Raw genomic sequence first — 25,619 nt, 5'->3', positions numbered from 1 at the left:
ATGATGGAGCCGCGTCGTCCCTCCCTCTTCCAAGTTCTTCAGAGCGGCCCTCTGAAGGTAAGGCAAACTTGATTTTGCGCTGTTAGCAATCCTGGCTCTGATGTTCACCTCTTTCAAAAGAAACAACAGGTGCTCCTCTGGATTAGATGTGAGTCTGTTCAAACATCCCAACCGCAAAATTCAGATCTGCCTGATGCAGCAGCCTTATACGGCCGCATTCTCGGACATCGCGATTGCATTCGCGAACTCTGTTTTAGGGGATGGACACACAGGGAAGCACGAGCGTTTCCATCCACAGGCAGGCTTGTGTAACGAGTGTGCATGATGACGCGCATAGAAGTTGTAGTTGGCATCTTGCCTTTATACAGTCAGTCCCTGTTTTGTGTGTATTTCTCATTACCGGCGTGTCTCTTAGCCGCCTTCCGCTGCCTCTCGGTCTCATCTTTATCAGCTCTGTTGTGAAATCTTCAACGCTCACTCTCCCTGCGTATGGAAACAACTTCCGCGCGGCGAGAGGCATCGATGGGGGACAGTTTTGGTAGCCACCAAGGGCTCTTATTCGGGGAAGCCTCGATAAAGGCATCTCCTTGTCCGCGTGGAGCTGAGGGCAAGACGCGGTTGTGCTTTCTTTCTGCGTTATCAGGTTTCTGTTGTAGGGAGTGGGAACTGGGGATGCGTCATCGCAAAAATTGTCGCCCTGAATGCAAAGCAATCGTACGTCTTTCACGATGAGGTAAGCCCCTGACTCTCGTTAGCATACGTTTACCACGCGTGCGTCCGCTATTTTATGTAAATTCATTATGTGTATACTTACAATACATGAAAATCGATTTGCACGCGTGTAACACGCTACGAAAGCACATATACCCGATAGCTATATATGATACAGGCGACGCACCCGACTAGCGCGTGGACTTCATAGCTGGGCTGAAGTCGCATCACTTCCGGGGAGAGTGGCACACCTTCACTGCTCCACAACGTGGCGATCCCAACCTCCTGACTGTGTTACGGGTATAGCGTACGAAAAACAACGTCCTTGTGACACTAAACCACGAGGGTACACAGTTCCTTTGAAACCGTTGAAGTTTGTTTCTTTCGGGTGGCTCATTGTGTTGGCGTTCTCCTGTAACCACGCGTCCTCCTGACTCGATGTCACTAGGTAGTGGAGGGGGAGGCCACAAACTAGCGGCAAGCGACTGGCAGTGCCCTCCTAAATATACATGACTGAGCAGACGGTTTTTTGCGGTTGAAATGATTCCCTAAACACGGGGCCAACCACCTCAAATGCCTTTGATTATGCACAGCTTTCTAAAAAGAGAAAACTCTCACCTTGTAGGCTGCTGAAGCATGTGATAGCGAAAACTTGTTGTTTCGCACCTGCTTTGTCTGCATCCTTCCTTAACGGCCTATTACTGAACCGTGTGCCCATCTACAGGTCCGCATGTGGGTCTTTGAAGAAATGGTAGACGGACAGAAACTTACTGACATCATCAATACAACGCACGAGAACAAAAAGTATCTACCGGGTCACAAGCTGCCGGACAATTTGATCGCTTTGCCCGATGTCGTAGAAGCATGCAGAGATGCGGATCTTCTAATTTTCATCATGCCTCATCAATTCGCAACGGTAAGGCCCTCTCCAAAGGGAAATTCTTCCGGTTTCACAGAAAGAGGGACACAAGCACACAGCCACAGTTGCTGTTTTTTTCTTACTCCCACGAATTTTGCCAAACCACGAGATATTTTGACACGTTCTCCTCTGCTCAGGCCTCATCAGTAGGCATCAAGTCTGGGTTTCCTTGCTTCAGCTCTCAAGTGCTTTCTCCCGATCACGAAAGTATCGTGTGCGCGTGTTCGTACTCACGATCAATATCAGAGAGCCTCGTCGCCTATTTCCTCATGAACGTCGTTCTCCTTGTGTGGCATTTTTTGTGTTGAACTGGGGAGTGTACTCCCGTGTTGCCGCTCATGCGCCGTCACGGATCACGCGGACGTCAGGGTTGGTGGTTGAATCATTTACGGGGATGTACATTGGTGAAACGGGATTCCTTTCAAAGATACGCAGCTCGCCTTGGTCGCCCTTGTTGTGTAGCCTAGACCCTACTGTATCGCAGACGTTTGTTCAGGCGCAGCCACAGGCAGTCACGTGGCGGCAGCTGACAGGCGACGCCTGAAGTCCAGTACATATATCGCGATGTTGTTCCTGAGAGTGTCTGCCATCCTGCGTTGTACCATGCGAAAGGAGGGTAGCGTGGCGTGGTGTTCTGCAGCACAGCCACAGGGTGGCTCGTTGCCCAGTGCGTAATAGGGGCGGTGTTCTTGTATTCGTAAGGGAAGCCTACATGAAAGGAATTCACGCTGTGCGCTTCAGAATGACCAAAAGTATTTTTTCCACCGCAGCAACAGAAGGTTTAGCAGCTTCAAGCGATTCGCTGGCGCTCAAGGATCCAAGGCGCAGTGTTGTTGTGCATGCTGATGAAGATGCGCTACTCTGTGCAAACAAGAAGTCGTTGATGTTGTTATTTCTGCATTCCCGCAGAAAATCTGTGATCAGCTGGCAGAGGCACGAGTTGTACCCGCACACGCCCGTGGTATTACACTGGTCAAAGGCCTGCACGTGGAAAACGGAAAACCAAGCCTATTCTCCGATATCTTCAGAACGAAACTTGATATAGTCGACTGCTGTGTCCTTTCCGGTGAGAGACGGGGCCAAGTGACTTGACGCAGAAACAATGTTACACGCAACCTCTGGCCAGACTACGTTCGCAGGTCCATCTATCTATGCACTGGCATATACTATTGGGAAAGCGTGCAGCCCAAATCAGACTTGTTTCTTGCACGACAGGGGCCTGCAGATGCTCTTCTTCTATCTGTTCATTTCTTTGTTCGGCACCTGAAACAGGCTCATATTACAATAACATGTCCATCGTGGTGCAATATGCATATCTTCTTTTGCACGAGGGCATTGTTGGGAAACTCATGTATCCATGTACATACGTGCACAGGTCATGAGGCTCTAGTCACAAGATCTTTCCGGTGTTTGCCTGCCCCATACGTATATGTTTACCTGATCGGACACTGCGATGACACAAGGCATTTACGCGTCAGCACCTGCCGGCGCCCTCACGGGCATCCCTCTTCTGTTTTGCGCCAGCGCACGTATCTCTCCAAGGATGTGCACACCACCACTTGTACACCTATAAGATCTTCCCATGTCTCCACCGGCATCATCGAGTAACAAACCGTTTCCACAAGTGTGATTACCAATCGGTTTCAGGCGCCAACGTTGCAAATGACGTTGCGCGTGAGGAGTTTGCGGAGGCAACCATTGGCTACACTCCTGAGGAAACGGATGCCGCTTTGATTTGGCAGCAACTCTTTGATACGCCGTACTTCAAGGTCAATGCCTTGCCAGATGTGGCTGGCGTCCAGGTGAGAGAGACCATGGGAGTACCGATTTTTCGAGAAAACGTCATACGTAGAACTCCAGGACGTCCACACCTTGCTCCCCCAAGCTGTACTTGCGTGGAAAGGAGGAAGTTGAATGGGAATTGTTCTAGAGAAGTTTTCACGTGATAAGAACGGTAGAGTGGTGTCATTCGCCGCGACCTCTATGGAGAAAACAGGTCGTTTCCAGAAGATAAGTCTGTCTACTGTGTTCGATATTTGCGTTCATGCGCTCACTAGGTCTGCGGCGCTGTCAAAAATGTAATTGCCATTGCGGCTGGCTTCTGCGACGGCTTGCGGCTGGGCACGAATGCCAAAACGGCAATCATTCGCCTCGGCGTGGAAGAAATGAAACAGTTTGCTATGCTGTTCTTCGACCACATTATGGCGGTAAGCGGCAGTGATATCGGGTACCCTTGTCCCAAGGGACGTCAGCCCCACTGAGAATATACCTGCAAACGCAAATATGCCGCGCCCCCAGATAGGAAGTGTCTTCTCCGCAGTAGTCGCTTTCTCACCCTAGTAACGTTGGGACTTACTGCTTGCAAACCTACGGCTTTTAATAATAGGAATTGTCGACAAAACACGCAAAAAGAAAACATGGACTTTTTCTCAAATTCAAGGCGGCAGACATGGCGCAGAAAGCTTCATACCCGTAGGGTGGTGGGATGCAGGAATTAATCTCAGCAACTAACCCTAGGCTTCCCCTTTGCCAGCATTGACTTCCTCTCGCCGACAATAAGCTCTGTTTCGTGAGGGACATTCTCTCTTTGCAGATAGGTCAGCGGAGCTTGCCGCTTTGCTGTTCCTCAGATATAGCTTCTACGTGCGGTCACGATTATCGACCGCAAACAGCTACAATCTGTGTAACAGACTGGCAAATCGTTTGAAGGAATGAAGGACAAAACGGGCTACGTTCCTCTCGTGACTTCCCCATCTGCCACGCCCGCTTCGAATGAAGCACTGTGGGTGACTCGGCAGTTTGCTTACAGTTCATTCAATCGATTTGTCCGTCTGCCAGCCGCACTTGTCTTCTTGCGTACATCGGCTCCCGCAAGACTTCACCTGGTGCAAGCGAGTTCCCTCTGCGGGAACTCGATGATAATGACTGTTGTAGGGTTATGAACTAAAGTATTTAGCAATGATCCGGGCGCACAACCAGCCTGCAGCAAGCACGGTTCTTTCGTAGACGAAGCCAGGAATGTCTTGACATTGTTGCGCGAGCGTGAGCATTCCCCTTAATAGTTTTCTCGCGAGGCTGATGTTGACATCGTGCTCCAGGCCAGGCGTCTTCAGCATCTGTCTCGAACTATTTCTTGCTAGGAAACATTCTTCGACAGTGCTGGTTATGCCGACGTAATCACGACTGTCTTCGGCGGGCGCAACGCGCGCTGTGCTGCGGAGTTTCTCCGGCGGGGAGGAAAATCCACTTGGGACGAGATTGAAGCAGAACTGCTCAAAGGCCAGAAGCTACAGGTAAACGAAGGCAGAAAAACGCCTAGGGGAAACGACGATATGGTTCATTTTATCCTTGAAAATGTGAAGGAAACGGGAGGAAACGGGTGCTGCAGAGCCACAAAACGCGTCCCCACAAGATATAACATTTTGACTGGGTTCCTAGCCCTTTGGGTACGGGGAGCCACTGCCTCTACGCGATAGGTATCACTAAGTGCAAGTTAAAATGATAAAACAGTGACAGCCCCCATTGAATCAACATGGATCTCCGGAAACATCGCCAACGATCGTATGATTTTCTATGTATGCCGGAGGAGCAGGCAGTACCAACCGCAGAACCTCGTAGCACCTGCGTACTCACACCCGATAAAATGGAAAGATGGAAACGTGTATGCACACAAATACTGATTCTGAATCCGTTGTTATGGTAGTGACACCAACGATGTACAGGGAACATTGACGACTAAGGAGGTCTACGAGGTTATAAGCAGCTACGAGGTTGAGAGGCTTTTTCCTCTCTTTTCAGTCACATATGAAATTGCCTTCAAAGGAAGAGACCCCCACGACCTTATTCGTGTATTCAAAACAACGGAAGTTCGCCCACACAAAACGCTACAGGAGTGCAACCAGCTTGTAGTCTCAGCCGTCGTCGCCACTGCAAAAGAAAAGGTGAGTTTTCGATGGCCTGCTAAAAAGCACCGCGATGGGTGGAACAGCCACTCAACTCGGGCAGCGGAGGAGTTACTACTCTTGCAGGGTGGGATAGCTTCGTGCCCTTCAAGAGTAATCCCGCTTTTCATCCTCGTAAGGAAAGCTGCACATGGCCGTACATGCTGCTGTATACTTAGCATATCTTTTCACACTGAGGGGCACCGGTACGCCCTTACAGGGCTTTTATCGTGGTACGCTTTACGCACCATGAGCTGTTCGCTGCCTTCCCTGACTGCCTGCAGATGTTCGGCGAAGTGATCCCCTTGGAAAGTCGAGAATCAATCGAGGCGCTCACGACGAGTCTTGGAGGAGACGCTGAGAGCACGCTTTTGCAGCAACAAGTCAAGCTGCAGCAGCAACTCCAGCATCTCCAGAGCCAACAGCAGCAGATGCAGCACCAGCTTCACTTGATGCATACAAGCACAGGGTCCATCGGTCATGGCGACTCCCAGCCTCCTCAGCAGTTGACAGTACACCTCTCTCACCTCACGCCTTCGCAAAGGATGCAGGTCCACCGACTGCAGCAGCAACTGCAACACAGGCAGATCCACCGGCATTCAGATCGAGTGCCCCCTACTCCAGTGGGCCATCCGGAGATCGGAAGGAACTCGTTGTGAGGACGCATTAACCCCGTTAGAATGGATCGTCTCACACGGCGGCACGGCCATGAAAATACATCTTCCTTCATAATGTTCGCTGAGTTCACCTTTATTAGCTAGTTTCAAGCGCTCTCTTTCGTTCTGTGTGCCTAGAAGTAAACGAGTATCCACAACAAAAGACCACGATCTCCACTGGGCACAGTAATATCGCTATCGCGCTGCGAGTTGTGTAACTGCGTAAGCATTCAAAGCCGATAAAAAATTCAAGCTCTCAAGTATATGGCCTTACTCGCCACCCAAGCAAGTGGTTGATGCTCTCCGAATGTGAGCGGACAGTTGACAATGCTGGGACTGGAGACATTGTGGTCTGGTCCGTCCATCTTCGCGGTGTGCCGCCACTGAAGACATCGCGCGTACGTGACCAACAGCTTTGTGGCTGTGGAACAATCAGAGATTCAAAGGTTTGGAAGCGTCGCGGTGGCGTTGCTATTTTATATGGCGGTGGCAGCCGTGGGCACGGAAGCAAAGCAGAGGAGCGCTCAGGCAGAAGTATTCTTGGGTAGCGGGCAGATGGAAGCCTCGTAGAACTCTCGCGAAGGAGACTCGCCATGCCAAAAGTTCCAGCTGGAATTGTAGACTTTTTGAAAACCCGCCGGAGCATGTGCTTTGGAGGCGCGCTCCCTTAACATCCCGGCAGCATATCGCTGTGGGAGCGCACCTCGGAAAGAAACACTTGTAGGCGCGGATTTAGAGCGCAGTCGCAAGAGCCCGTCGGACAGAGAAAAGGGCTACATCTCTGACGGATCGGCCCCATAAATAGAACTATTCAGAACACGTTCTGTCGCCAACAGCCGCCAGCGAACTCCAGCTGCCCCTCCCCATCCCGGATCTCTAACCGACCAATACGAGCAGCATGCGATCCATATCGCGGAGCACACTTGTCTCATAGGGCCGTAGCTGAGGCGACCCCCGCCGCACTCCCTTGATTTGTGCAGGCTATCGTTTACCCTGCTATAACTTGAGGAGCTTTAAGATACTGTGTATTCTCTCGAACCTAGACATCCAGTTTTCCTGTCTACCCAACACCCCTGAAACAAGCTCTGACCAACGCTTCGTAGGCCGAAGTAGACTGGCGCTTGCAGGAGGGGCCGTCGCAACGGTGGCTCAGTCCTGATGCTACTCAATGAGGATCGTGTTTGAATCTGGGGACAGTTGTCCCCGAGCGCTTCATATAGCTCACGTGGAATCTTATATCCGTCACTGCACCCACCCACAGCATGTGATGCCGACCACAACTCCGCCTCACGACCCGCTCGCGCCGGCGCAAACCACCGACCTTGATCCTGCCCGGGACAACCGACCAACATTACTCATGGTTCCAAGCATCTTCCAACCCGAAAAAAATGTATGAGTTACCGCACTGGTGCGCGGGCACCATCGAACTTGACATGCGCAGCATGCGCCCAACTTTCATTAGTTGTCACTCAAACGTCCCATGCAATTGTTCATTGAACACCCGCTGGCACGTAGCACCTCTTGTGCGTCAGAAACGACAGCACAAAGCGGAACTCTTCTCTCAAGATATCACTCAGCATTATAGAACTGCACCGCACCACAAACTCCAGAGGGCTTCATCCCCGCATTCCGCCTTGCCGTGACGTTGAGTGTCGCCACGCAGCCCGTCCGTCACATGTATCCACTCATCTCTCTCGTCTTCGGTGTCTGTCTTCACCGCACATTCACCTTCAGCACAATCTCGCAGAGCTCCCCTACCGGTTAAACCAAGGCACCGGTTCTTAAGAAAACCACTGGAAAAAAGCCTCGAAAACCGGGATGGCAGAGATGTGAATGGTGGAGAGGACTCGTTCAACTGCAACCATAAGCTGCCTCCTTGAGCCACCGCGTCGAGAACAGCCTGCGGACACCACACACACGTTGCGTGGCAACGCACCACATCGCAAGCTAGGTTCCACGCGGAGTCCAGGAGGGCAACAACGCAGATGTGTTTCTCGTGCGTAATACAGTTCGAACAGAGACGTTTTATTCCCAGGGTCGCACTTCCTGAAAACCCGATGTACGTTCATGACTTTTCATCAGTCTTCGCGTGCAGTACACACAACCAAAAAAACGCAAACGGATCGAAGCGTTGACGCACCTGGAGCACCCGCCCGAACCTGTGCGAGCGCGGCTCCGCATACACGCTCTTGCGGGTTGCTGTCAGGCGGGCGGTATCAATAGATTCTACACTGCCTCGAAGAGATGGATTCTCCCACAAGTTTCGAGTGGCACCTACCTGTCTCTCCGCGACTTTTGCGGGTGTTAGAAGCAGGAATGGGGTAGCGTCGACCAGTCTTTCAGTCCCAAAAATTCGAAACTCGTACAGATGCGTTAGCGCTGTGTCTACATCATTCCCTCTGTTCACATGCTTCCCGGCATTCACTCGCAGGGCGCTTGAAGCGAAGGAGAACGCGTTGGCTGCGCGCGCGTGGCACACCGCACTCGAAAGTATGTTGTCACACTCGAGATCGAGCAGCGGCACTCCAGACACAGCCAAGAACAAGTTTGTGCCTACGTGTTGCACGTAAACCCGGTTCTCCTGGATTGTATGCCCCCTGGAACCTTCCACAGCACGTGGGCTTTCTGCTGGCTCACGTGCGGCGCATTCATAGTAAAGACGAAATAAGGACATGAAGCTGCTTCCGTCGACGTCACAGGTCAGCTGTAGGGGGAATATTTTCCTATCCTGCCGCCCTTGATGCCCAGACGCGTCCGCTGTGGGACCGTTCGCATGACTGCCGCAATCGGGCTCTCCCCCCATGACCACTGACAGGAAGGACGGAGTCTGAATTTCCCCACCACCGCTGTTGGAGATGGCGACCTCGAATCTGTACAGCATTGCGCCCGCCCGTGAGGCAAGCCATCCCTCATCGACGAATCGTGAAGACTCCGTCTGGCTGTCTGATGCAGCACAACACGTTTCATTGTTGAGGCTGTCAACCCGGATAGGCCGTAGACGAACGCACTCCAGTGCCGTTTGCGCCAGTGGCTCAAACCGAAAATCGCGCGACGCCAGTTGGCGCAGATCGGCTTTCGCGGCAGCACCGGGTGTGTTGATTTCTGGCGATACTTCACAAAGCGTTAAATGACGGCGCGCCCCTGGGACTACAAGAAGGAGCTCCTTCTCCTGATCAGGAATGTGACCAACTGGAGGGTAGTTGCGGGCCTCACCCGAGAGGACAGGCCGAACTCTATCAGGGCCATCATCTCTCGGCACCCCGCTCGCATCCCCCGTGTCTTGCCAGAAAGGTACAGATTGTGACTGAAGATGACGCGAAGTTTGCGGGTCGCTCATCCATCTTTTTGTCCATTCGTAACGGACGAGCGGAAGCCAAGTCTGTGCCGAAAAATTGCAGTAACATTCACAAGCATAAGGCAGTTCCGCCAACGTACGCGTGTAGGTAACGTTCGAACGATGCCCGAAAACGTACAACCTGGCCTCTGTGAGTGCAGCATTGTGTTTAGCCTCCAGAGTAACTCTTTCTGCTACTAGTTCTCACCTCACAGGGAAGCGAAATGGCATACCCACACGTGGCCACCTACTTAATTAGACGGCACTCGCCCGGGCACACTTCCAATTAAAAACATACTGTAACAGGTACGGCTTTCCTCGTATATGCCAATACGCCTCGTAGCTTACCTGAGACGACACCAACCCCAGCTTCCAACCGGAACCATAGAGAGCTGGACACGGTATCAAATGCGTCAAATATATGCATGCCGCCATACACGCAGAATCTCCAAGCAGCGCCACTACTGCTTACCAAATCACCTTCGTGTGCTGCTACCAGCCCACAGAGGAAACACCCCGCGTCTTGCGGTGCTGCGCAGTCTGTACTTCGGCCCTCAGGATTGCTGCTGTCCTTCGGCAATGGTAGCGCTCGCAGTCGCGGAAGCGCGACTGCCCCAACCTCTCGATCCGATTCATCTTCGTCGCCACGCTCCGCCACCGCTGCAGCACACTCCTGAGGTGCCTCTGACACTTCTGCGGCAGATCTTTCTTTTTCACAGCTGCGGCGCAAGACATCCGCCGCATCGCGAAGGACACCTTCTCCGCTGCCCAGGCTTGCCACGGTCAAAGGTTCCACTTCCCATCCGTCTCCGCACCTGTGGTCCCTCTCCTGAGGCAAGCCCTCGCCCTTGCCTTCCTTACCGCCCTCCTCTTCGGGCAACGCTCGGTGAGGCGTTTGCCCCACGCTGCTGTCTTCGTGAAGCTGGCCCGAGAGGAGGGTTGTCAGCATCTCGGCAGCCACTCCGTCGCAGCGGCTTTCGGCTGCGACTACACAGCGATGTAAAGTCTCAAGCAGCCGCTCAGCCTCCTCCAGGCGGCTCGCCAGAGTTGCCTCGCGCCTTTGTGACTGCTCAAGGGCGTCTTCGAGCGCAGAAACTTCGTCTTCCCGTTCAAGCAGCAGCTTCTGCAGAGCAGCGGTATCCATGCCCTCGTCGGCTATGGAGAAGAACTGCGTAGCACAAGGAGACTTGAGAACTTCCGGAGTTGTGCGCCCGCCGGCGACATCGCTCCCCTGTGACCAGCCCTCGGGTCCGCCGGGCAACCCTGACGATTCAGGCGCTTCAGAGCCGGGAAGACGTGACCACCGAGCTGCCGCGGCCGCCGCCCTCTCATCTACGGACTTCGGACCGACTTCTTCGCTATGTGTGACGGGCCGAAGTGAGCATGCAGCGGTTGAGAGCTGCTGCGGACCTGCAGTTCGCTCGACAGGCGCACTCTCGTTGCAACCTTCTTCCTGTTGTGCTTCGCGCGCTTGGTCCTTGCCCTGCCCCACATCCGAAACGCTCTTCGGATGGCTGGCGACTGGAAACACCTGGCGCCGGCCGATGCGTTCAGCACTGTCGCTTTCTGCGTAAGATTTCACCTCATGCGAGCCCGAAGCCTCAGGACAATCCGACAGATTCTCTCGGGTTCGTCCGCCTACGCCCAGAGATCGCCGGTCATCACCGCCACGGAGGTCAGAAGAGGACGTGGTTGATTCTTGAGAGTAGCTCACAGTCGCATCTGCACCTCTGAACTCCCCTGAGCGTCCTGTGTTTTGCGGCGGCGGCCACATGCGCTGCAGGGGCCCCTTCTCAGATACTGCTCGCTCGCACTCTCCGCTTTCGCGAGGCTGAATCTGTCGGCAGTAGAGGCCCAGACCAGATTGGCCCTTGGGTGCTGAGTCTCCTTGACTTGCTCTTGGCTCCACTCCTGTAAGGGTGCGCTCAGCCTTCGCCGCGTGAAGCAGCCACTTCAAAGTGTGATACGCTGCACGAATAACTCCTCCATGCGCGTCTGTATAGCCGATTTCACTGACAAGCAGCTGCTTCAAGTCTTGGAAAGAGACGCGGTCGTCCCGCTCCTCGGCGGACACGCTGACAGCCGCCGAGGGCCGAGGGACTTCAGCCTCCTTTCCAACGCAAGACGATGGCGTTCTCAGCGTAGCACCTCTGCCGCTGCCACATTGGCTAATGGGGGGCTCCGCACTGCAGTTCCTGCCCTCTTCGAGTTCACGAAGCAAACACTCCAATCGCTGTTCGTCCCCTTTCCTCTTGTGCTGCGTCTCCTCGAGAGCCACGCGTACGCGGGCGGACGCTTCCGACAGCCGCGCCAGCTCTCGTTCAAGGAACTCGCAGGAGGCGCGTCGCAGTGTATCCGACGCTGCCAGGCTTCGCCAGAAAGGAGATCTGTCCCGAAGGTCGGACTCAAACGTTTCTGAGTAGCACCGTGATACCCCTGTGGCCTGCGGGTGGGCCTCCAGGCAGTTCGCGCGTGCCGCCCGCATCGAACGCACCAGCCTGGGCGTGCTGCAGCAGGCGGGGTGGAACTGACGGGCGCTGCCGCATTCGCCGTCTCTCTGGGCCTCCGCGGTAGAGGCCCCCGCTGCCGCGTTCTTGTCCGCCTTCTCTTGAGCGCTGGCTGCAGTGAAGGCTGAATCGGGGTGCTGTGGCTCCTGAGGGTCTGTCGCTTCCACCCCCACGCACGGCGGCGGGTCTGCAAGCGCGCTCGGCCTCTCGGAAACCAGAGTCCGACGGCCGCAAGCTCCACGGCTATGCAACTCCACCTGCCGAAGGTCCTCCAACTCTTTCTCCTGAGAACGAATTCGCTGTTGCATCTCCTGTCGGTCGGCTGCATGCCTCGCTTGAAGATCAATGAGTTCACGATTCAAAGTTGCTTCGGTGACCTCCCGATGCCGCGCATCCGTCGCAGCTCTCTCAACTTCCCTGCGCAGCTGGTTGCACTGGGCGTCTAGAGCGGCCACACGTTCTCGGAGCTGCTCAGCCGCAACTGCTTTCTCCTGAGCGAGATCTTCCACCTCCTGGCGCAAGCGTCTCTCCATATCGTCGCGTCGGCGGAGCTCTAGCTCGGATCGCTGGCACTGCTCTTCCAGTGACGCGATTTGCGCTTCGAGGCGCTGCACGCATTCTCGTGCATGGACTTCTGACTTGGCTTTCGCTTGCATGACAGCCTCGATTTGTAGCCCCAGCTGCTTGGACGCGTTTGCCAACGCTTCGTCTGCTTCTCGCTGCCTTGTTGTCATCTGCTCGCGCATGGTATCGGCCGCGGCCTGCGCAGCCTCCAACCGCTCTTGGAGGCTGGTCTGCGTCTCGGAGTGCAGCTTCTTGCAACGCTCGAGCTCCCGCTGCATACGCTCCTCGGCCGCGGAGTGACGCGCAAGTCTTTCCTCCGTCTCTGCCTTTTCAGCGCAAAGCCGTTGTTGTTCAGCCGTCAGCGCGGCTACCTGGGTTTCAAGCTGCAGCGCCTTTTCCATCAGTTCCTTCTGAAGTCTCGCCACATCACCAACTAGGCCTCGTTCCACTTTTTCCTGCTCAAGTAACGTCTCTTTAAGCAGCTGCGTCTCTCGCTCGAGAGTCGCGGCCGCGTGTCGAGCGGCTTCCAGCTGCGTGTTGAGTTCCTGCTCACACGCATGCCGATCCTCGCATAGCACCGCAATTTCCCGGGACAGCCGCGCCTCCTTCTCTTCCCACAGGAGGAGCTCATGTCTGTGGCTTTGCTCTCTCCTCTTGAACTCATCTAGTTCTTCAGCTGTCGCCTTCAGCATATGCCGAAACCGCTCTTCCTCCTCACCCCGATCCTTCAAAAGGGACTCGCGTTCCCTGTTCCAGAGGGTCTCGCCCTCCCGCTCTCTCAGCTGCAACTGCTCCTGCTTCTCGACCTGCTCTGATCTGACCCGTTCTGCCTCGAGCTGATAAACTTCGAGCTGGCGAATGAGCCGCGCCTCGGCGTCCTCCTTCATATATTGAACCCGGCGTAGCTCGTTGGCCATCCTGGACTGAGCCTCCACTAATCGTTGAGCCTCTTGCTCAGCAATTTCTTTTTCCGCCCTCAAAGCCGCTGCATCCTTCTGAGCGACCTCCACCTGCTGGCGAAGTGCAGCCTCCACTTCGCTCTTTTGGCAATGGAGGTCTGCAATCTCGTTTGTCAAGCGGGCCTCCGCCTTCTCGGCGTCGCTGAGCTGCTGGATCAAGTCCGATAGCGCACTCTCTGCACGAATCATCTCCTGTTGCAACGCTTCTCTGCCTTGCTCGGCCTCCACGGCCGCCAGGCGTGCAGCGTCCAGCTCCCTTGCCAGATGCGCCGCCGCCGCTTCGGCAGCCTCCTCTTGCTGCTTCAACCTGAGAACAAACTGCGCTCTCAACTGCCCGATGTCCGCCTCCCCGTCTCTCACCGCGTCATCCAAATCCTCGCGCAGTTGCTGCACACACCAAAAGCACGAATTTCTAGAAAACCCGTAAAAACCTCGCATGTTGTGTGGCGAACCATACTGCCACGGGCCTCGAGCAGGCCAGCCTGGCGACGCACGCCGAGCTTCTCGCTCCCCGCTGATGAACAACATTTTCCAAGCGACCTGGGTTACTGCCGCTGGAATGCTGAGACGGCACGCTTCCCAGACAGAGCCACAAATTCGCGGGATCAGCCGAATTGACGGCAAACGAAGAAGCAGCCTGAACACAGACAGGAGTCTAACCTCCAACCGGAGAAGAGAACAGAGTGTTTGTAGTGGTGACGACCGGACTAGGAGCCACATGTTTGGCAGCAGCAAACCCACCAGGCCCGACTAGCACGCACAACTCCCCAGTCATAAAATATGCAGACGGATGTGGCCGTATCCCCACGAAATTAAAATTAACTGGCGCGTGTTCCCAGCAAGCGCCATGCAGAGACGACAACTCGAGCGAGATGCCCGAGATACGAGAGTCAGCGGCAGAGAGCTACGAGACGGGCGCGCTGCCACTGTCTTCGCACCCGTCCGCGCTTTGTTCCATGACCATTTCACCCGCCACCTCTCCGCATCCCCCGAGGCCTACCTCGTTTTCCTGTTGGAGCGCGAGAATCTCCTGCTCTTTGGCGACGAGCTCGAGAAGCAACTCGGCGGCATCCGGAGTCTCTGTGCTCTCTGTCGTTTCCCTCTCTCGTGGATCGTCCTCCCTCACGTCGCCGCCCTCGTCAGCGAAGTCTCCGCGCCACGCCTCCCGGCGAGGGTCTGCTGCGGGCGCTGCGGAGTGATCAAGGCAATGCAGCCCGTCGGTCGGTTGCAGGTACCCCCCCCGGGAGCAGGCATGTGTAAGATCTGTTGTCGCTCGCATCGAGTCCCCCAAGCACGGCGTCTCTGAGTGGAGCGAAGTGTCTTGAATTGGCGCCTGCCTCCGCTGCAGCTGTTTCCCCGAAGTCAACGCAAGCGAGAGTCGTGCCGGAGGGGACCGCTTCAGCGACGTGCGCGACCGCGCCGCCGCATGGGGCGGGGGCAGCGCCTCCGCGACCTCTGCGTCCCGAGGGACGCGAAGAGGGCTGTCCATTCGGCGCTGAGGCGAGGAGCTCACATGTAGGAGGGTTTAGGTCTCGCGGTACCTGGCGGCCCCACGCGAGCGTGACTGGAGGCCTCTCCCCAGGAAAAGCGACGACCCGCCACGGCTGCAGCAACCCTTGCAGAAGGGCTATCGCATTGCACGAAAGACGTAGCCGATCTACCTCTTCAGACGTCCGGAACGGCGAACGAAAGGTCAGGGAAAACGCAAAACATGAACCACCATGCGCCTGGCTGACGCCCAAATTCTCCTCTTCAAGGGGCTGTCGGTCGGGGGACAGAAAAGGAGTGGTAGCGCGGCGCATGAAAAATCCGAAAATGAAGTCATTCACAGTCTCACAGAAATGCGAAGCGTTCTGCGGGAATACTCGCTCTCGAGGAGCGGGACGCATTCTTCATTTTCCCTAGCGCCGAATTGAAGAAAAGGCACGTAGCTGAAACAGACAAGCGAGCCGCGGATCACGCAGCTGCTAGATCAGACAGAGAAAAGCGGTCGCTCCGGCAGGTGCAACCCGAAGCCACAAGAGGCCAAGAGGACATCGGTCAAGAAACATGCGTATGTCGAGAAAGACTATCTCGACAGAGACTGGATGCCGCTGACGCACTCACAGCCAGCGAAAAGCAACCTCGCAGATCCAGTCTCTCGCCGGTGAAGACAGATAATCGGCCCACTGAAGCACCGAAATACGAAACTCCTTTTTCGAAGCAAAAAGAACCAGCTCGGCATCAGCGGACGTCTGTATTTCCCAGTCCGGGCGAAGTTCCCGTATTGACGGAGAAAGACAGGCTGTCACCACGCACCGGCGGGGACAGAAACTGAACCTTCAGAGGGTGTCGATGTGTGGCAACTCTGCCCTCCGGTGAAAAAAAATGTGTCGGAGATGCGCGAGAAAATCCCCCGGAGCGGTCAGGTGCGCCGTCTAGGAGAGCCGGGAAAGGAGGCCGTACGAGGATTCGTACAGAACATACACGTGACAGAAGAGGCGTAGGCCTTTACGGAAGCATTACAAGCAGAATGAGCAATTTAAAAACTGGATTTAGACGTCGAACGTAAATGTAGCAGCACAAGAAACGCATCTAGACGGCAGAGTGACGGCTGGAGTAGAAGACGCGTCTTCGTAAAGCGGCGAATGCGTCATATGATGGATCTAGCCGTTCACCACGCATACCCATCTAACGGAAAAAAAGCCTATGCGTAGATGATCTCGCGCTTCGGGGACGAGAGACATAGAATGCGTCTGACGGGAAAAAGGAGCCGTTGGATCTGTTTCGCATCCACGGTGTTGCTGGTGCGCGGACAACGTAAGTCCCTCGCGTTGAACCAGCAGGTTTCTCAGCTCCCACTAAAGTTACTGGCGCTCGAGATCCTTGGGAAACATTCTGGAAAGCATGCGAAGAGAAAAATAATAATCTGCTAACCTCGCCACGCGTCGTCACGGGTTCTTTGCGTTCGCGAGGGTTTGACCAGGGCTTGCGAGCGGGAGGCAGTTTCGCGGCGGCAGCGACATTTTTCCTCGGCGCAAGGAAATGCTTTCGTGGAGGGGGACACGCCTTTTTGCTCCTGAATCTTTTTCGCGGAAAAAGTGCATGTCTTGGCGACGGAAGCATCGATTCGCTCGAGGAAGCACGGGTTTGTGAGAGCCAGCCCAGCCCTCCGGCGCGCACGCGAGCTCAGATTCGGGGAGCTGCTGCACTCGCTGGTCGCGTTCTCTTCAGAGTTGCTCGCGAGGGAACCCGCCACTAGCAGATGGTGATCTGCCACGAGGCCGAGGCAGGCACGCAGGCTGGATTCAAGCAGCGAAGGAGATGCTGAAAGACAGAGAGTGGCCGCTTCGCTCTCTGCTGCAGAAGACTGAACTGAGGCCGCAATCGTGTCTGGCTGTTGCTCGTGGAGGACACGCGCGCGGCCCCTGCATCTTTTCCATTCTCTGAACACACGTACTGCGGAACGCGCGCGACGAATCCGCCCGTGCTGGCTATTTCGCTACTTTTCTCTGTAAAAACGTGTGGCACACGCGCTTAGCCCTAGGCTAGAAGGAGCACCGCATCCTCAGTTCCCTGCAGCCAGTCTTCCCAAAAGACTTGCGGCTCAACGGGGAAGCAGCCCAACGAGGTGGCTGCCAGGCGAAGTTAAGCGAAAAGAGCCCGTGCAGTGCGTCAGGGTTGCCGCGGCGCCCCCTACATCTTATCCTCACTCCTGGCATGAGAAAGCTTCACGCCGCGCTCCTTTACGTTGTTCTGCCCTCGCTAATTTCGCCAAAGGAACACACAGGATCTACGCGTGCGCCACGTGTCTTCGCACGCACCGCCTCTCCACAAAGCCACCAGCCTCCGCTGGCGTCTGGCGGCCGTCCCGCTCCCCCCCCCCCCCCCGCCCCTTGGGCTAGCCTTTCTCAGGTTTGGAGAGCTGGCTGTTGCTATGGATAGTCCTTTCCGAATGTGTGAAATTGCAGTCTAGCACATATCGGGGGAGTAGGTGTGCCTACAAGTTGCCTTGGCGCCTTCGTGTGGATGAACTGTTGATACACCGAGACGGTTGAGCGCGGCTGGCGCCACAGGGTTCGACTTTGCCCTCGGCGCAAGCGACTACACCCAGAAATGCTCGCGCTTTTCATGCTCACCCTTTCCCCCCCCTCCCCTTCGGAACCGAGAATTGTCTTGTGAAGAAAACTCAGATGGGCAGTGAGCACACAGGCTCGCAGCTTTCTCGTGCGTTTTGGCGTGTGCTTCGCGGCTCTTTGCGGTTTTTCCGCTTTCCTCGAATCTTTCTCTGGTGTGCGTTCTGCGGCGCCAGAGCTGTTCGCCCGTTCAACTCGGGCTGGACGGAGTCGTGAGAACGTCGCCTTGGGTTTGCCACGCTCGTCTTCCGTCTGCGTCTTTTGCTTCCTTGGAAAGTCAACGTCCTCTTAAAATAGCGACTCACGTTGATTTTTTCCCTCGCCTCGGCGGTGCCCTGCTGTGGCGTGTATCTTGAACGATGCTCCACCACACGGGCAGTCGTGCGCTTGTAGTCAAGGAAGCCTCAATTCCGCGGCTTTCTAAGCTTCTGGAGCTCTTAGCCGTCTTAACGCGCTGCAGAACTACGTAGTGCCTGCCTCTTTGCTTCTCTTCGTGCCGGTCGGTGCCCGCCCCCTACAGCCGTCGTCGCCCTGCCACGGCGTCTGTTCTCCTGCGCTGTGTCCCCCTTCCCCGTTTTCTTCCATCCCAGTCTCTCCCTGCCTTCGCCACGACTCCGCGCCCACTTTCTCTGCAGACTTTCGATATTTTGCGGCGTCTGACCTGGTTACGTTTCCGTTGAGAATTCACCTGAGTCTCCCTCAGGGCCTGCGCCCGTCGGCACTCTTACTGACTCTTCGGCCGTTCCCCGCGTGACCTCAGAAGGTAGTTGCTTCCCCCTGATCTGCACCTGTGAAAAAATTAAAATTCTAACGAGGCGGGCGCATCTGTGGAGACCTGGTGTTGAAAAAACCCGCCTGCGAGCGACTCTCCCACCTGCCGCCGCCCTCGGCCTTCAACGTGCGGTGCGCTGTCGTCTTCTTGATTTGCGAGAGACGCGCCTGGAGGCGCAGCCGGCTGCCCGTTCGGAGAAGGTTTTTTTTCTTCCGTTGCCCCGCAGGCGAAGAGGCGGGTGCAAGGTGCTGCGCCGCGAACAAAGCGCCTCTTCAGACCTGAACGCGCACGCCGGCAACTCGGACACTCTTCCCCATCAGCGGCTGCCGCACCCGCTTGTGCCTGGAGATTTGTTGATCGTTCGTGTATTCTGGCGACCCGCTGCGCCGGCGTCTATACATGCGCACACGATGTTGGCGGTGCCAGCAAAGTACGGCGGGGAAGGCGGGGCGTCTGGCGGCGCGCCGGCGGATCTTGGCTCGGCCTTGTTTCTGTCAGCGGCGGCCGGGGGAACGACGACGCTGCTTTCTCGCGGCTCTCAGGGCGCAGACGGGTCCTGTGTGAAGACGCCAGGAACGCGCGGCGCGCCTTGCGAGAAGTTTGAGTCCTCGAGGGTGCTGCGGCCTGAGGCGCTGTCCTCCTCGCGCTTCGCTGCGGTCGGCGCGTCAGACTGCCCGCGCACCGACGACGGCAGAGATCCGACAGCCGCTACGGAAGGCAGCGAGGGCTGCAGAGTGCAAGCTCCGGACGCGCAGGGGCGTCAGGACGCCGGAGCGACGCTGAAGACTCGGGGGGCGGCGGCAGGCGCAGCGGGGGGCAAGCCATCGAGGGGTGCCACCTCGGCCTTGCTCGCCGCTGAACTGAAGGGGGCCTCCGGCGCGGTGGGCGGGACCTCCTACGGGTTCGCTGGCTCCTCGCAGAAGACCGACCGGCTGCAGATGAGCAACCCCTGCGCCTCGGCCGTGCATGCGGATTTGTCGCTGGTGTGCCCGCTGCATGCGTATCGCTTTTGTCTGCGGGACTTCGACTTTGGGGGATTTCTCGGCGATGGCGCTCACGGATGCGTCTTCGTTGCCCGGGAACGAAGAAGCGGCTTCGTCTGCGTGCTCAAGTGCATCACGAAGGCGCATTTAGTCCGCGGCGGAAACGAAGCCCTGCTGAAAAAAGAAGTCGAGCTCCAGGCCCACCTCAAACACCCTCACATCTGCTGTATGTACACCTGGTTCCAGACCAGCAGCGCCATCTTCCTCGTTATGGAATACTGCTTGAAAGGAGACCTCTTCGCTATCCTCGACAAAACCACTTTCGGATTTGACGAGCAGACCGTCGCAAAGTGAGCATCGTCACGGTGCCCCAGAATCTCACACTCAGCACGGGGTACAAACAGCCATGTATTTATGCGCGAATAAAGTGACGGGGGGGCTGCACTTATGACGCTCACATATATTTGGTGAATTACACGAAAGAACCGAGGGCCGGAAAGTCGTGCGGCGGCCTGGATACGGCGCTGTAGTCGTATGGATCTGGCTGTCTTTTGTTTACTCTGTGTGGGCTTCTCCAGGCAGCTCTTTCAAATCACCTGGGCGATCCGGACGTGCCACGACAAGCGAATCGCGCACCTTGATATCAAACCTGTAAGAATGCTAGATCGAAACGCGTTCGTGGATCACGTGAGGCATGCGGTGCCTGGGATAGGACCCTGGTCTTTCTTAAGCCGCTACATTTCCTCAACCGGACGCAGATGTACGTACCCGTCCGCGAATGGAGGACTCCTGCGTGCTTGCCTCTTAAAGTCAGCGCAGATCTCGTCTGCCGAGCGCGTTGCAGAGATTACCCGCCCTCCTTTGCTATTCGAGGTGCTGTCGAATGGGGCCTCCATGCTGTAGATGCGAACCAGGTGCGTGGATGTGTGCACGGGCTGCCTTCTTGCTTGAAACGAGGTAGCTGTCTATACAGCCGAGGTGCGCCTTTGTGCATGTTGGCGATCCACACTTTGCACGTTTCGTGTCACTTCGCGTTCCACGCTGAAGAGGAGAGTCTTTTCCGTGGCTTTGCAGGAGAACGTGCTGGTAGACCACAAGGATCAGCTGAAGCTCGCCGACTTCGGTCTGTCAGCTCACATTGGCGGCGAGCACCGCAAGCGGGGTGTATCCATCAACCGCGGCACCTGCGGTAAGACTGAGAGCTGGCTTAGTCTCTACAAAAACCAACTGGGTGTATGTCTCTGTGCTGTGCGGCTGTGAGAGTCTGATGCGGCGCTGGGGTGTCGGAGTTTTATTTTTTAGCGCCACTTCAGCGTCTTTCCAGCCTGAGTCTCGTGTGTGTCTGGGGCCCGTATCTGCTTCGTCCTGTTCGGTAGTCCTGAAACATCTTGTGCATTTGCTATGTTGAACATCTATATCCTCTTCTTCCAGTGGATTTCGTGGAAAACCTGAAGTTCGCATGTTTTATTGACATTTGGCCGCGAATACACAATCAGCCAAGATCTGTTTATCGCAGATTCAGTCTGGTACCCTGTTGTCCAATCTTCTTCTCGCAGACTACTTTTCACCTGAGCAGTGTACCTTCCGCCTGAGAAACGCGGCGCTGCGTGCGGGACTCAAGGCTGGCGCCGGCGAGGCCGCGACTCGGCAGCAACTCGCCGCGGCGGGGCTGGAGCTCGAGGGCGACAACGTGTGCAGTTTCGACGAGAAAAGCGACATATGGACGATTGGAATTCTCGGATTCGAGCTCTTCTTCAAGTTCCCTCCCTTCGGCTCGCAGGTGAGTATCCTCGCACAGGACGAAGAAGATAAGCGCCCGCAGACGCAACCAACACCCAGGCTCACGAGGCTGTGAAGCGCTGAGCTGTCGTCTTCGCCGCGCACGCGTGCGGCCGTGTCCCCGTAGCGCCGCGTAGTCATGAAGAGGCCTTTATGAGTATGCAGTAAGCCTCAACAAAGAGATACAAGCACTTGCTTCGAACTCATCATGTTTGCTCGCGCTGTGATGGGGTCTTTGCAGTGCCACATCGACGAGGAGACGGTCATGCAAAACATCCGCAACAAGCACTGGAGCGAGCGGGTGGAGCAGGAAGCCCTTCGCGATCCCCGAGTAAACGAAAAATTGATGTCCATGAGCGACGATTTCAAGTAAGGCGGCTCTGGAGTCACTGCGCCACAGCACGAAGGGTTTGCTTGCTTGCTTGGATGAAGGCAGCGGCCCAAACTGGCGCCCGCCAGAGCGCGCGCATGCAGAGGCATGCACGAGGAACTAAGTTTTTTTTCAGTCAGTGCGGCGGATCGGGGCTGCGGACGCGGGGCTGCGGGGCATCAAGCCCTGGCGTGCCGGTTTCTTCCCCGCAATGGATGTCGTATTCTCCCCCCGGGCTGGCCTCAGCAGCTCCAGACAGCGGGCGCCTTTCAGCAGTCACTCATATATATGCATATATATATATACGTAGCTATTTTACCCATTCGGCGGTCGGAGGAGGTAGAGCGAACACGCCTGCGTCCACAGAATGCGCATAAGGTGTTCACCTCCTACAGAAGGGCGCACGAAGAACGGCCGCGGCGGGTAGATGCGTCACAGAGCTGCGAGGCGCCCGCGCGAGCCGCATTCTGTATGGTTCCCCGCGTTCAGTTGGACTTGCTCGCGAACAAGGCGCGCTAGGGGCGCGGCGGCATTCGTTCCTCTTTCTGCGCGCGCGTGCGTGAGCGAGGTCTCTACTTGTGCGTGGATGTGGTGTCTTTTTTTTTCCTTGTGCAGGGCGTTTTTGTCGGCGTGTTTGAACAAGAAGGCCTCGCTGCGGCCGACGGCGGAAGCGCTGCTCGAGTTCCCCTTTCTTCAGAAAAACAACCCTGAAGTGGTCAACAGCGTCCACTTCCTGCAGCAGCCGCGCCACCAGCAAGGCCACAAGGGATTCAACCAGCCTGCGGGCCCGTGGCAGACGCCGCGTCCTACGTGTTGCTGATGCGCCAGCGCGTGTGCTTCCGCGCAAGACTGTGTCTGTGTCGCATTCCGTAGCTTCTCCATCAAGAGGGCTGACTGTGCAGTCATCAATTTTTTTCACTCGTGCGCTCTGCCAGACGTGTCAACGTGAGGGGCGCTGCCTCTCGGGACGCCGCGCCAGCCCACGGGCTCCCCCCCTCTTTGGCGAGTCGCCGCAACTCTCGTGGGACGCACTGTCGCAGTTCTGTCTTCTTTCTGTCGGGATCGACTGCGAGGTTGTGAGTGTTCCAGATCGTGGATTTCACTTCGAAGCGTGTACCTTGTGGGGTGCCGGTCGCGGGTTCGGGGCGCAGGGACGCTGGAATTTCTTTATCTGCTGGTTTCCGCTTGGTGACCGAATGGTGACCCGCGCCGTAAATATTTTTCAGGTAGTATGCAGCTGCTGTCGCGTGGTTTTTCATACGCGCGGAAGGCATCCCTACTTATCCTCGCCAGAAAATGCTGCTCCCTTGTGGCTGCGCTACCCGCTGCCGATTGCCTGCACCTGGTGCTGGTGATGTCGTGCCCAAGTCTTGTGCCTTCGATGCTTGTTTTTGTCACTTTCGGACCTTGACACTTCGTCACAAACGTTGTCTTAGTGGCTCAGCAGCGAGAAGCGATCTACTACGAAGAAGGAACTGTCGGCCGCCCTGCAGCATCTTAGCGCACCATACACCACGCTGTCAGTGAGGCGCGGGGCCTTGCACTCCACTTCGACATACGAATGATGATTATGAACTCCTAGGGCGTCACAGTGTTCTGGACGCTGAAGCAGATTATCTTTACAGAGATGCCGCGACTGAACAAGGGCATGCTGCAGGGAGCTCTTCAGAATGCATGCATGACCCCGAGCTTTGGGGCGGTGAACAGGGCCTTCGCTTAAAAATCCCGGGCCAACGGGTCCAGCTGCAGTTCGAAACAGCTTCCGGTGTGGGCGCCATGCGGTACACTCGTTGGGAGCGGCGTCTTCCCCGCCTCTGGCGAATAGCCAAAAGCTGCGTACAGGCACTTCGACGTTCGAGTGAATCTGGAACCTCAAGCAAGGAGGCCTTGAATCATCACCGCACTCCATACGCGAGGCTCACGTGCAATTTGTGATGCCTTCTCTGTCCATGCCCGGGGCGGTCACAACGCTGGATCATCTGTGACTCGATGCGGGCGCCGCCCTCTGCGTGAGTTGAAATGCTAGTTCCGTTTGCCTTTCTGCAAACAGGCGCGTGCCACATTTCCTTTCTGGCCTCGTGAACCGCCACGTTAGTCTGGCAGGTTACCCCTGTGACAAGATGCAAACCGTGTCAGCTGTGTCCCGGATAGTCTCGAGCTTAAAAGACTTGTTTCTAACAAAAAGAAGCGCTGGTCATGCTAGGAGGCTGATGCAGTGGAACTCTGTGGTTCATTACTGGTCGCGGCATTCTGTTATATGCTTTCCCGACACGAAGCACAACTATCCGCCAGTCGAAGGGCGGCTATAGTACAACTGTGAGCAGCAAACGATCGAGACCGGCAGTCCGGGATTGGCTGGGTCCAAACGCACTGGTACCGTATCATGGAGGGCGAATACACGAAGGGGCACGCGTTCAGCGTTATAACACGTAGATGGAGCTGACAAAGCCGGCTTTCGAGTGATGAATGCGCTTCCGGGGCTGGCCTCGGGGGTGCTTCAGCGGACACCGCCGACAGGTTGATTCGTTCATTATTTTCCGGCGTGGGAGTGCCGCATCGCGGCTCTGTGGAAATCTCGGTGGACCGGAGGCAGTTTTGCTGTCCAATTGAATGGAAAAAACGTCACCTCGTCATACATGAGAGGTACGATTCGGGCTAAACGGGAACCAATTCGCCGCTGCTACAAGACAGCTCACCTTCGGCGTTTCGGCAGTCCTGCCCTTCAACTGACCGCCCCTTTTGCGGTGATGACGCACTGTGACAGAAAAGACGTCACAACTAGCATCTGCTATGTCGCAGCGGACGACTCCCTGAATCATGACACACGCGCACATAATTTTTTGGACCAGAGTAACACTGTATACCGCACTATTGAAGAGAAAAGCTTCACCACCAGCCCATGCATACCAAACCGCTGCGATTCCGGCTGCAGCTTCTGTCGAAGCTGCCGAGTTGGCATCTCCTTCGGTGAAAATGACCGTGGCTTTCCACGTTACACTACGAATGCTACACTCGCCGTCGCTGACCAGTCAAGAACCGCGATTCGCCCAGGGCCCATCATTCATTGCTCCACCGGCCTTCGCTGTTACAACAGCGCCGGCGGCTCCAAAATTCCCTCGATACTAGAGAAACGTCTGCAGGCGCGTATCTATCACTCGTTCCTCATCAATGCTGGAGTCCAGCTCTCGCCAGAGCTGGGTTCACGTCTCGATATCGCCTTCCGTTCCCTTCCTTTTCCCTCGGCGCAGCGGAACTGCACCCCAGCCGCCGGGTTGTCCGCCCCTTGCGCATATTTTCCAGTTACCCACAGCAGAGGCATGGTGAAGGTTCCATAGCTCCCATCCCTCACGAAGGGCGCGACCTTCAATCCTGCCTGCGGTCACGCAATCAAAATACAGACGATGGGACATTTGCCTCTCACTCCTTTCCCCTTTTTGAGCGAGAAATATTCACATCCAACTGGCGAGTGACTCCATGACAAGGCAACCTCTCGAGGGGAACGCGCAAGGCATACTAGACGTGTCGGAAGGCCTCGTACGTGCCTGGGATATGTATAGAATGCCGTTTTACTCACCGTCATTCCCCTCCGTGGCTAGCATGGACACGCAGAGCTGTTCCTGTAGAGGTCTGCGTGTCGGCCTCCCAGTAGGCTCCTCTTTCAGTAAGGCACACGCATGACGCCTGCCATAGGGGTAGTCATCTCTCCTTTTTTCCCGCAGTCCCGACAAACACTAGCCAGCAGCACAAACAGCTACTTCATTGATCCTGATTTCGTAGCCCCTGCAGAATGCACCGAAAATACCTGATCCCCAGAAAACGCGTGGAGTATTGCAACACACAACACAGACAAAGCTCGCCTGGAATGTACGCCACGGCATGCAGTGACACAGTTGGACCGTTGCGCGCAACCTCGTGACATCTCTAGCATTGCTGATGCGTTCTGAGCACCGTCAGATACGGTAAATACAAGACGAGACAGATCTGCCGGATATTCCTGGCCTTTTTCCGT

The 25,619-nt window shown here is 55.9% G+C and overlaps 3 protein-coding genes across 3 annotated transcripts; 2 read left to right on the top strand and 1 right to left on the bottom strand.

Annotated features, from left to right (window-relative positions):
- BESB_025310 (NAD-dependent glycerol-3-phosphate dehydrogenase) lies at window positions 1-6,230 on the top strand (the record flags this gene model as incomplete). Its single annotated transcript, XM_029361219.1, has 9 exons — window positions 1-57; window positions 644-733; window positions 1,436-1,627; window positions 2,540-2,696; window positions 3,278-3,432; window positions 3,688-3,837; window positions 4,771-4,923; window positions 5,353-5,571; window positions 5,856-6,230. The coding sequence occupies 9 exons, from the start codon at window positions 1-3 to the stop codon at window positions 6,228-6,230; spliced, it is 1,548 nt and encodes a 515-aa protein (XP_029215574.1).
- Window positions 6,231-7,392: 1,162 nt separating this feature from the next.
- On the bottom strand, window positions 7,393-15,080 carry BESB_025300 (uncharacterized protein; the record flags this gene model as incomplete). The annotated part of the gene is made up of 5 exons (XM_029361218.1): window positions 7,393-7,555; window positions 7,826-8,127; window positions 8,506-9,606; window positions 10,034-13,978; window positions 14,592-15,080. 5 exons carry the CDS (start codon window positions 15,078-15,080, stop codon window positions 7,393-7,395), a joined length of 6,000 nt encoding a protein of 1,999 aa, XP_029215573.1.
- A 3,808-nt stretch (window positions 15,081-18,888) lies between these two features.
- BESB_025290 (PEK kinase) lies at window positions 18,889-22,430 on the top strand (the record flags this gene model as incomplete). The annotated part of the gene is made up of 7 exons (XM_029361217.1): window positions 18,889-19,811; window positions 20,040-20,112; window positions 20,536-20,650; window positions 21,018-21,058; window positions 21,143-21,241; window positions 21,482-21,609; window positions 22,226-22,430. The coding sequence occupies 7 exons, from the start codon at window positions 18,889-18,891 to the stop codon at window positions 22,428-22,430; spliced, it is 1,584 nt and encodes a 527-aa protein (XP_029215572.1).
- Between the last annotated feature and the right edge of the window lie 3,189 nt (window positions 22,431-25,619).

The sequence above is a fragment of the Besnoitia besnoiti genome (assembly GCF_002563875.1).
Source record: "Besnoitia besnoiti strain Bb-Ger1 chromosome Unknown contig00014, whole genome shotgun sequence".
NCBI classification, from domain to species: Eukaryota; Apicomplexa; class Conoidasida; order Eucoccidiorida; family Sarcocystidae; genus Besnoitia; species Besnoitia besnoiti.
The sequence above is the reverse complement of the archived record's forward strand: the minus strand, read 5'-3'. Positions and strand labels throughout refer to the sequence as shown.